We start from the raw sequence: 12,373 nt of genomic DNA on the forward strand, positions 1-12,373 counted from the left end.
GGGGATGAAGAGATACAAAAAAGAGTCCCTCCAGGGCAAAGGGAGCCCAGAACCCAGATTTTTCACTTCCTGGGCTCATGCTCGAACCACTAAACTACTGTGCCAAACATAAGCAGATTAGCTATAAGAAATGGATTTGAGGTGCTGCTATAAACAAACATAATATAATGCCTATGAAAGAAGGCACAGTGTAATGATGAGTGTAAACATATGACTGAGGAAAAAACTAGTCCAGTCTGATGGAGAGTCTGTAAACAAAGAATTAGAAACCTATTAATATAGACAGAAATATTTCTGGCCCTAAAATTAAATCTTAAATTGTGTACATTCAACTCACCCAAAGTGTAGTATTTTATGCTGGGATCCAATGTTGCAGTTGCCAAATCCTTCACATTCACATCAAAACGGCTCTGGGCTCTGGAAGCATGCCAAAATGCCATAAACCTTGCAATGAATGAAGCTGTAAAAATGGCTAACATACCAAAGTCAAGCATATTCCATAACTCAAACAGGTATTCCTTGGGTCCTTGAGACCAGATTTCTTTACATTCAGACCATATCATGCCTGTGTATGACAGAACAGAGCAAACCCTGTATTAAATCATTAGCTTTGCGCTGAGCCCCTTCAATATTTTATTATGAATATGATGTGCTCTTAGCAGCAGTTGCATTATAAAGCATTTTGGCTTATATATTCTGAATCCCTTTTTGATGTGCAAATCTTATACTCATACAGAGACTGCAGGATAATTAATTATGTCTTCCCCACTGCAACACGTAAAGCCTAATTCTTCTCACATTCCACCTTTATACCGATACATCTTCACTTCAGCTGTTTAATTTTCAACAGTTAAGTGAATGCAAAATCAGTCATGCAATCCTTTTACATTTAGAGATCCCATTTTACCTTTACAGTATATCTAACTGAAAACCCCATATAGCTGATTTAAGAAAAACTTTACTTTAATTTTGACTTGGATTATGCATTCTAGTAACTCAAAGACTTCACAGAAAGTAATGAACAGATTAATTATGTGTGATGCCCAATTCAGACCTAATGGGAAGAACTGAACTACTGTAATCACAATAGAGTTGCTTCGAGCAAGATTTTTAAAGGTACATCAAAACCAATGTGAGTTAGGGAACTAAATACCTCCTAATATCTTGCCCATTTAGACTAGGACAAAACCTTGCTTACCTTACTTAAATGAGTTCCCTAGTGAATTCAATGGAAAAAAAAACCTCCTTACCACATGATATTTACTACTGTACAAAGTGCTAGCGCAAGATCTGTGCACAAATTGTCATACTTTAGTCCCACATATTTTAAAAGCATAACTGGCACTTAAGGGATACAAATTTTGGTTTATCTTAGTTACCAATCAAAGTTCTTTGAAACAATAATGAATATAAAAATGTCATTGTTCTGGCATATTAGCAGAAACTACATATGCTCAAGCTTGCATTTGTGAACAATGCAAACTTAAGAAAGATTTCAGAAATCCTTTCATTTATCTGGGTTCAGTTTAGTCCATGGTATTTCTCAGTCACATAGTCTTTGTATTTTTTAGAACTTTTGACCCTTGATTTACACTCATTAACTAACTGCAAAGTTCCCTTCTCTGATGTAACATGTTACTACCTTATAGTGAATTCACTGATATTTAAAATTGTAATTAGTGTCAGCTTCTCATTGTTCTTTCCAAGATAAATAAAAATCTTCTGTCAGAAGCAAGATCAGTAATAAACAAACAAATATATTTGCTGGTCACTATAAAAGAAGCCAGAAGACCTACATGAAATTGGTACAGTGGCATGAAAAGTTAAATGAATGTATTTGTGGTTCTCTCCATTCCACTGCCTGAAAGATATTTTTTGTTGGGTAAAATAAAATGGAAGGTGTGCTGCTCTCTATATCAAGAATGGTGTACACTTATTTCACCAAAATCTCTTTTTTCAAGCCATTTGAAAGGTAAATAAAAATTATTAAGAAAAGCAGGTCATGGGAGAATGACTTTGTTTTTCAGATGTGACAAATCTGTTTTACATGCTAGAAGATGATCTACTAGAAGAATAAATGCTATCTAGCATTCATGGAAGTCAGTAAGAGTTTTGGATTTAAACAGATCTGTACTAGTGTGAGTCTGATTCTGCAAATTGTTGTTATTCTTATAATAGTTCTTTCCAGTGTGAGTATTAATGACAATCTAATACGAATCTAATGGGTTTTATCTGCATATCTCAAAAAAGCGTACAAAAGGACATTATAATCGACATTATTTTCATTTTACAGAGGGCAAATGGAGGCACCAAGCAGTGTAGTCCTTTGCCTAATGTCAAGCAGCAGGCCTTGTCCAGAACTAATAACAGAACCTGACTTTCTCAGCCAAGTGGAAATGGTCTGCTTTCACTGAGACTATATACATTACTGAAAACTAATCCCAAATAAATAAGATTTAGGCCCAACATTTCTGAAATAAAACAAGGAAAAGTGTATTTAGTTGTTTACCAATTAACTATCAAATAATGTTTAACTACCATAGGTATTCAGTATATTAGTTTATTGTAGCCTTTATTACTAGGGATATGGAGGCTTGCAAACCTTTGAGGCAACTAATACACAAGGAGACAGTACAGCACTAGGTAGAAGTCCAGGAGCAAGCATTTGACAGGAGATGAGAAACATATGTTTAGCTAAAGCTAAAACTATAAAATAAGGTTCTAGAGTTCTAAAGAAATTAGTCAAAAATGCATGTTGGAATAATTTCCTAGTGTTTTCATTACAGTCATCTAATTTATATACATGTAAATTAGATAACACTAGTAAAATACTAGTGAATTATTCCAACATTCATTGGTGTGTGTATGTATGTCTGTATGTATATATAGACATACAACATACATTTTATACATACATACATACATACATACATACATACCTGCATACATAAAACCTTTTATATATAAAACTGTTCCGTTATTTTTCAGCTAGGGCTACTTCAAGTGTTATACAGAGTAATTAAAAATTTTATGCTCTATCTGTATATGGTCATGGCAGTTATCCATTTGTTATGAACACTTAACTATGTGCTTTATATATCACTTTAAAATATCATTCAGTCACTGTAGAGTTTTGCTTTTCAAATTATAATACATAAATATAATTAGTAAAATTAAAATTTATAGGTTAAATATTTAACATTTCTTCATTTGTCATCAATCAATATTTATACAATGCATTGAAACCAAAACCTATATAATTTACATGACCTCCTGTTATATTAATCCACCTGATAGAATTTTACAAAATAAAGATACTGATTGTGTTTTAAAAAGATACTGATTTGTTTTCTAAAGCTATAACAAATTACTTGATGCACTTGTGGCTCTGATTCCAATTACAGCATGCCCATAAGAAGCTAGATGCCTCAAATAACAAACTGTCAAAGAGAAGCAGATTTTTACTCTCGGTTTCCTTATTTAATAAGTAAAACAATTAAATTAATCTCTGCTGACTAGAAATTAACCCATAGACTGAAACCATAAGCCTGTGACTAATGCTGAATAGGATGTTGTGCTATACTGTATGCTTTTCATATGTAACACTGGTTTCAACATACGTGAAATTCAGCCCCATTGCCATCATGCAAGACAGATGTCTAACTGAAAATTAATATTTACCTATTACCCAAGAGATAATGAGCATTTCCATCCATGAGAAACAGGAAGTTTTCATTCTGAAAAGCTGTTTTACATTATCTGTAGTTTCATTAGGTGGGAGGTTAGTGCCAGTAAATCTGTCAGCTGCATTCATGACTAGTAGACCAAGAAAAATGGTGAAAGAGGCTGCATGTGCTACAAACTTCATAAATGGTCCACGCATTATCCTTCCCAGCTGCAACACAGGTTACAAAACACAAATGACATTGACTTATTTCAAAGCATATTTTTTTGTCAGAAATACAGTTAATACATGTGCGTGCAGGGTCGGCCCATCCTATCCTGTGAAACCTGTGGCCACAGGGGTTCCCTATGTACGGTCACTTGCCCCCTCCCTGCCACCACCATTGGCTTCTTCGCGTCAGGGGGCCCTCAAAAATTGTGGGCTGGCCCTGTGTGTGTGCACAGTGATATCATGATGAAATTGTAAAAATTTCAATTTACTGGCTGACTTCAAAAGCAAGAGGGACAACTTCAGTATTAAATATCAGCATTTTTGACATGGCAGTGTTTGAAAATATTACTATAATTCTTCTTTTAACTCTATATCTATTATCATAGATCAAGCAAACTATTTCTTACTACTGCCAACTCTCTTTTAGCTTACATTCCCTGAAATCTTTAAAAGGTGACAAAGAAAGTAGTAAAAATATGCTGCAGCTTGTTAGTAGAAGCACTGAATTAGCAAGAGTACAGTCGAGCTGAAGCAATCAGTTTTTGATTGTTGTGATATTCTACTTAGGAGACAGGTTCAGTTTAGCTTTTCCAATCTGTCTTCCCCTTTGCTTATCAAATATAAATAGGCCCCCAAAAGTTGTGTTTATAGTTTTCTAAGTTTCTTACATTATTTCTTCTTTCTTTTAATGGAAATATCTCTGCCTGGCCACCAAGACTAGTGACTAAACAGAACATCAGGATCTTGTTACATCTTATGCTGAAAGCTGCACACATTAACTGGCTTACTGTTGTTTGGCTTAGTAGAGCAGTCACACCTTAAGGCAAAAATCCTTCGCTAACTGTCCTTCACCTGCACAGATGTGACTTGCCATTAGAGGCTTGGTAAGCATGGGCAGGACTAGGAGCTAAGGACAAGACACTGCTCCCACCAGGCAGAGTTGCAGAAAAACCAGAGAGACCCAAGGAAGCAGCTTCCCTGATGCTCTCTGGTCTTGCTGATAGTGGTTCTGGACTGAAAGCAGGGCTGCCAGGCTTAAGCCCTGACGCTCAGTGTGGAGCTGCCACAGCTCTACAGGACCAAGTTGCGGCCCTGGGGCTCTCTGGTCTGGTCAAACTGTGGTGGCTCTGTGCTGAGAGCAGCAAGCCAGTCCAGGCAGTGCCAAAAGGCACCATGGGCACCAGACACTCCAGGGCAATGGTGTTTGCTCTGCCCAAGGTACCTGGGGGGGCACTGTGCCTGGCCCTGCTGCATCTCAGCATCCCAGGTCACCCTCACTCAGGAGAGGCTACTGCATTTTAGGATGCTGGAGGACTTTAAATTGGGTGGAATAGTTGTCTGGGCTGACCACATCTTAATGGAAGGAGCAGAATTAGGTGGATTAGAGATAATCCTGCCCTGGAATGGCATACCTTTAAGATCAACAATAAGTGCTTTAAGCCACATAAAAGGTGTTAACGTGCAGCCAATCCAGGGGTTATGAGCTCCAGAAGCTATGTAACAAGCAAAATTACTGTGTAGCAAGTAGGCCTGAGCGAATAGACAACTATTTGATTTGGATTCGAATTCAGCCAATTCAAATTCAGCCGATTTGATTTGGAGATTTGAATCGGTTTTCTGTTTTGATTTGGCCAAATTGATACGGAAAACATTTGGAGCCGATTTGGAGAGATTCGGAGAAACGGCCATAGGTTACAATGGGGAATCAATGAAATATCTACAACTTTGTTATTTTTGGCTGATTTGGATGAAACTTGCAGGGGTCGTACCTGCTCCTGAGGGCATGAAGCCTGCCAAGTTTCGAGGTGATAGGTGCAGAGGTTTCTGGGAAACTGCACCTCAAAATCCTGAAAGAAAAACTCATGTCGCATGTGTGTGTGTTAAGCCACAGAGGGGTGAAAACTACAGGGATGCTAGCCCTTGCTGAAGCCACAAAGCCTGCCATGTTTCAAGGAGATAGGTGCAGGGGTTTCTGGGAAACTGCACCTCCAACTGCTGACAAGCAAAACTCATGACATAAGTGACACTGTGTGTGTGTTAAGGCACGGGGTTGAAAACTGCAGGCCTGCTAGGGCCTGCTGTGGCCACAAAGCCTGCCAGCTGTCAAGCTCTGATAGCTCATCTTGTGTTTTTATGTTTATATGTTTATTATGAAAAAAAATGAAATAGTTAGAAAAATATATCTTGGGAAGTTTTTGGGTTAAAAAACCCTTTGTCAGGCTGAGGAAGTATGTGCAGTTGGTGTGTTTTCTGGTCCTGGATGGAACAAATAGTAAAGAAGCCAGAGGATGGCCTGGCATGCAATGCAGGCGAGAAAGCCAGTCAGGGAATATGGAAATAGAGGTGTCATAGGGTGAGGGACAGGTTGGTGGGGAGAAGGGGGATGTAGCAGCACAGGTAAAAGTGCATAGGTACCTGGGGAGTTAGATGTATCAAAGACAACAATACCCAACTACCTGTCGGGGCACATACCTCACCAAAAAAATACTCTGCCTCCAGTCTCTCAGGTCTGATCCTGAGAGGGAACAAATTACACGCCACTTTTCACAGCTGGGCCTATGAACTGCACTTCATCAGCCTCCTAGGTACAGAAAGTCATAGACTCAATATAGATTAGACAGTGGAATTCTGACACACTGCAACCTGCTGGACATCTGACTCCCCAGGCACCTCTCTACTTTTACCTGTGCTGTTACATCCCCCTTCCCCTCAACCTCCTTGATGCTGCTAGTGCTATTGGTGTTGAGCCAGCTAAGTTATTTTGACCTGCCATCATTTTTAATTGTGGACTGGACCGAGGCTGTAGGGGAGGAGGAGGCCTCATGGGGGCACACTGCCGTGTTGTGCAGAGGCCTCAGCACCAGGAAGGGTGCACCTGAACACACCCACAGTCCCACAAGCACCCATGTCACAGGTTTTGCCTGCCTGTGGCCAGAAGTGCAGGGCCCCAGAGCCCAGACTCCCCCTACACCTATCTCCTTGACAGCTGGCAGGCTTTGTGGCCACAGCAGCCCCTAGCAGGCCTCCAGTTCCCACCCCACTGTGGCTTAACACCCACATATAACATGAGTTTTGCTTTCAGGATTTTGAGGTGCAGTTTCCCAGAAACCCCTGCACCTTTCACCTTGAAACTTGGTGGGCTTCGTGCCCTCAGCAGCAGCTACCACTCCTGCAAGTGTCATCCAAATCAGCCGAAAAACAACAAAGTTATAGGTATTTCATTGATTCCCCATTATACCCTATGGCCAAATCTCTGAATTGCCTAATCTTTTCCGAATTGATTCAGAAGCTCCGAATTGATTCGGAAAGCCTAAAGCTTCTAGCGATTCAATTTGGATCCATAGATTTGGCCTCTGAATCACCTCAATCATTTCCGAATCCAAATCATGATCTAAAGCTTTGTACGTCTCTAGTGACAAGGCCTTTAGGCTGATTTTTGTGACATTTAACAGAACTTGAAAAATTCCCTTTAAATTTACACCAACTCAAACTATTTAAAATGATTTATTTTATAGGCCTATATACTTTTTGTTAATACTAGCTAAATAAACTGATTGCAAACTGAGAATATATGCTTCTCTGTTCTCTGAGTGATGGCAGCCACTGCATGTGCCAAAATATGAAGAATGCACTATTAAGAGCGAGGAGAGGCAGGGAGCATTCATTATAAAAAGGAGGGTTTCTTTTACAATTATGGATGAAAGGTCAAAATCAGACTCTGGCCTACATCAAAATCAAGTTTAGGTAAACATGGAACAAGTGGTTAGTAGAGGATACAGTAATAAGGTCTCAAACACAGATAATTTACTCAAAGAAATAAAAAAAGACTGTTAAAGGAACACTGTCAAGGTTAGCGGGCTCAAAATTTGACCTCAACTATTTTATATATCATTTGCAAATCCATGCAATTCATCCCAGAATAAATTTTTATCTTAATAAAATTAATTTGTCCTTTTCTAAAACCAAAGAATTCCCTCAGCCTCAAGAGGCAAAATAACAAATTATTTTGTATACACTATAAAATGAAAGGATATTAGTCAGAGGAAAATATTTCATTTTCAAGTATCCGTGGAGTGGTTATAAACAACTGTGAGTAAAAGAGTTTGAAAATGATAAACAGAATACCTTGACAGTGTCCTTTTAAATGCATTATCTTGTGTTCACAAACGAGGATAGGACTGGGAGACAGATGCCAGAAACAGACACCCAGGGAAGAAGAAGAAATATTGAAGGAAACCAGGTTAATACCAGTCAATAAAGAAATATTAAAAACAATATAAAGCCCCCCCAAAGAGACAGAAAAGTCTTTATTAGCTATAATTAAAAAATCACTGGCAATAAAGGATGACTACAGATAGGTTGAAATTTATTTTGACACCTATATTTGGGATGTGACCTGTGACGGTCTAGGAAGAGTGGCTTGTATGTACATTTGACTACCTGTGGAAAAGATTGTGAGAGGGAAAGCATTTATCAAGCACAGAATGGGGAAGCACACACTGGGTGCATCAACATGTTCATTAATGTGCCTTAGATACTGCACATTTAGTTTAGTGGTTCCTTAATAAAGCACTAACTAAATGCGCAGTACCTAAAGTTACTGCACAGTAGTGCTGGTGCACATTTAGGGCTGCTTACTGCACATTAGCTTAATAACACTGCGCTGTAGGCTATTAATTAGGTTTTTGCCATGACATGCTACTGTGCAGTGTTATTAGGCACAATGTGTAGTGTCTCATGTATACATGCCCACAGTGTTCAATGCTGCAAAAAGCTGAGAGTTTCCTGCTTAATTTTCATTGAGTTACAAATTAAATATGAGCTAAAGACAGAGAACCTTAGAGAAACATTCACTGTCATACAGGATAGGATCGTCTCCATTTTGGTAGATGAGATGGACACAGAATATGAAAATTATGATTTCTTGTAATGGCAAACATTTGTGAGGAAGGAAAAAATGAGGTGGTGAAAAGGTAGTTGGCATGTTTTCTAAGGAAAAATCCCTCCCTGCAAGTTCCTCTTGCAGTCATTATTTTTTCATTCATTTTGTTTGTTATATAAAACATCCATGTTGAGAGTTCCTATAATGTCATTTTTGGAAAACCACTCCCCCTCCACATTTAAGCCACCTGTGGCCTGGTCATGAGGAACCAAGATGGAATTTCACATTCATATCCCTCATTGTGGTGCCACGAGCCTACCTAAGTGGCTGAATAATTTCATTAAAAATGCCAACTTCTGTTTCTGGACAAAATGAGCCCCCTATAAGCTTTAATTACAGTTTTAATATTCTACAAGGATGGGGAAGATTCTGCTCAAAGTTACACTGATGTCAGTGAATTTGATCTTATGTAAATGAGAAAAAACCTTGATCTTTAATGAGGATGGTCTAAAAGTTAGACTATATGACTGCATAGAGAACTGACAAGATGCCTGGTGGATGATTGGCACTGGCAAGTCTATCAGTTTTTTTTAGTATATAGGCATAAAAATCCCAATATCTTGGCTAAACACTAGGTCATGTAATTCTATATTTTTCAGCTGAAATTCTTTTTATAATTTCAGTTAAATATACTTGATTCCTGTTATAAATTCTGTTTAGGGTTGTTATGCAGGGCTCCTATAATAGTCTATTTACTTTGTTGTGAGACTCAGTGGCTGGGATACTTTTTGATGACAATACTGTATAAAAGTGGTATTGTTGTCTCTCTTTGGAACTGAAAGATATCAGAAATGAAGATAAGTGAGATCTGGAATCTTATATAGATCAGTATATGGGCATATTTTGTCCAAGATAAATGACCCATGGAAAATTAAGAAGAAGGTATGTGTTTATAATAAAAAGAGCAAATGCATTTAGACATTGTTTAAATGACATGTAACAGGTAACACATTTTAGTGTGCAGCAAACGGGACATCAGCTTGCAGAATCAGAGCTAGGAGCTGGATGCCTACATGGCTACTGTCTAAGCTGCACACTTATTCTGATGGGAGAAAAGATAAAGCAGATTTAAGGGACACTGTTCTTATAATGAGTGCATGTTACCAAACAGCAAGAACCATGTTCATGCTTACAGTGAAAAAAACTCTGAAAGTTTTACCACAAGTTCTAGAATGCAGAGATAAGTGTATTGATTTTAGCCAAAAAAATGACTATATGTTCCTTTTAGGGCTGTGCTTCAATTGTGATTTGGATTTGGAGATTATTCGGATGATTCAGAGGCCAAATCTATTAATCCAAATTGAACTGCTAGAAGCTTTAGGCTTTCTGAATTGATTCAGAGCTTCTAAATTGATTTGGAAAAGATTCAGAACTGACTCGGCAATTTGGAGATTTGGCCATAGGGTATAACAGGGAATCAATGAAATATCTATAACTTTGTTGTTTTTCAGCTGATCCAGATGAAACTTGCAAGGGTGGTAGCCTCTGCTGAGGGCATGAAGCCTGCCAAGTTTCAAGTTAATAGGTTCAGAGCTGTCCCTGGTGCTGGGGCCTCTGCATGACATGGCAGTGTGCTCCCATGAGGCCTCCTCCTCCTCCCTTACAGCCTCGGTCCAGTCCACCACTGTAAATGATAGCAGGTCAAAATAACTTACATGGCTCAACACCAATAGCATCAGGAAACTCATGGACTCAGTATACATAATGGAACTCTGACACAGTGCAACCTGCCGGACATCTGACTCCCCAGGTACCTCTGCACTTTCACCTGCACTACTACATCCCTGGACAAGGGGGAAGAGATTGATGTCATATATGTTGACTTTAAAAAACCCTTCAATCTGGTATCCCATGATCACCTCTTGGCAAAACCGGCCAACTGTGGCCTCAGCTTCACCACGATCTGCTGGCTGGGGAATTGGCTCTGTGATCAGACCCAGAGGGTGGTAGTTCATAGAAGTCAATCATCGTGTGCACTGTGACCAGTGGGGTCCCCCAAAGCTCCATCCTTGGGCCTATTCTTTTCAGTGTCTTCAGTAATGATGTGGACATTGGTATCAGAAGCAGACTGGCCAAGTTCATTGATGACACCAAACCTGGGGTAAAGCGTCCACACCTGAGGAAGAGATGGTGATCCAAGCCAACCTTGACAGACTCGGAAAACAGGCAGAAGAAAACCTGATGGGGCCTTCAACACAGAAAAATGCAAGGTTCTCCACCTTGGGAGGAAAAACCTGCAGCATGCTTTTAGGCTCAGCAGTGCTACGCTGGTTAGCGCTACGGACAAAAGGGACTTGGGGGTCAAGATTGACCACAAAATGAACATGAGCCTTCAATGTGATGCTGTGGCTAGTAAAGTGAGTAAAACACTGGCTTGCATTCATAGATGTTTCTCAAGCAAATCTCAGAACGTCTTTCTCCCCTGGTACTCGGCCTTGGTGAGACCACAGCTGGAGTATTGTGTCCATTTTTGGGCTCCACAATTCAAAAACGATGTGTAGAAGCTTGAGAAAGTCCAGAGGAGAGCATGATCAGAGGTCAGGAAAACAGATCTTATGATGAGAGGCTGAGAGCTATGAGATTCTTCAGCCTAGAAAAGCACAGGCTCAGGGGTGATCTGGTGACTGCCTATAAGTTTATCGGGGCGCTCACCAGGATATGGGGGAACGTCTGTTCACCAGAGAGTCCTAAGGGATGACAAGATTGAATGGTCACAAACTCCTCCATGACTGTTTCAGGCTGGACATAAGGAAGAACTTCTTTACTGTCCGAGCCCACAAGGTTTGGAATAGACTGCCGCTGGAGGTGGTTCAAGCACCTACTTTGAACACCTTCAAGAGACATTTGGATGTTTATCTTGCTGGGATCATATGACCCCTGCTGACTTTCTGGCCCTGAGGCAGGTGGCTGGACTCAAAGATCTTCCGAGGTCCCTTCCAGCCCTAATGTCTATGAAATCCCCCTTCCACCACACCGCCCTACCCCAGCCTGTCCCTCACCCCATGATGCCTCCATTTCCATTTCCACTGGGTTTCTTGCCTGCATTGCATGCCAGACCAGCCTCTGCCTTCTTTACTATTCCTTCCATCTAGGACCAGGAGGCACACCAACTCCACGTACTTCCTCAGCCTGACAAAGGGATTTTCAACTTGAAAGCTTACTAAGATACATTTTTCTAACTATTTCAGTTTTTTTCATAATAAACACATAAACATAAAAACACAAGATAAGCCGTCACACACCACGAGTAACATATATCCAATACAACATCTTTACTTCTTGCTGTCAATTCCTTTATAACAAGAAAGGCTCTGTGACAGTTCCATCTGGGGACCTTTGATGCTGCTGGTGTTATTGGTGTTGAGCCAGCTAAGTTATTTTTACCTTCTGTCGTTTACAGTGGTGGACCGGACCGAGGCTGTAGGGGAGGAGGAGGAGGCCTCATGGGGGCATACTGTCATGTTGTGTAGAGGCCCCAGCACCAGGAAGGGTGCACCTGAACACACACACAGTCCCACAAGCACCCATGTCATGAG

The 12,373-nt window shown here is 40.0% G+C and overlaps 1 protein-coding gene across 2 annotated transcripts in view; it reads right to left on the reverse strand.

Annotated features, from left to right (window-relative positions):
- The window catches only part of TRPC6 (transient receptor potential cation channel subfamily C member 6), a 95,425-nt gene that overhangs the window by 54,913 nt on the left and 28,139 nt on the right, over positions 1-12,373 (reverse strand). For both annotated transcript variants that reach the window (XM_019525234.1, XM_019525233.1), the window contains exons 4-5: positions 3,682-3,895; positions 338-565 (exon numbers count right to left, since the gene is read on the reverse strand). In XM_019525234.1, the coding sequence (XP_019380779.1) occupies positions 338-565; positions 3,682-3,895 (442 nt within the window). The remainder of the gene's footprint in view (positions 1-337; positions 566-3,681; positions 3,896-12,373) is intronic.

Source organism: Gavialis gangeticus, unplaced genomic scaffold (genome assembly GCF_001723915.1).
Source record: "Gavialis gangeticus isolate Ggan-Ray unplaced genomic scaffold, GavGan_comp1, whole genome shotgun sequence".
Taxonomy (NCBI): Eukaryota; Metazoa; Chordata; order Crocodylia; family Gavialidae; genus Gavialis; species Gavialis gangeticus.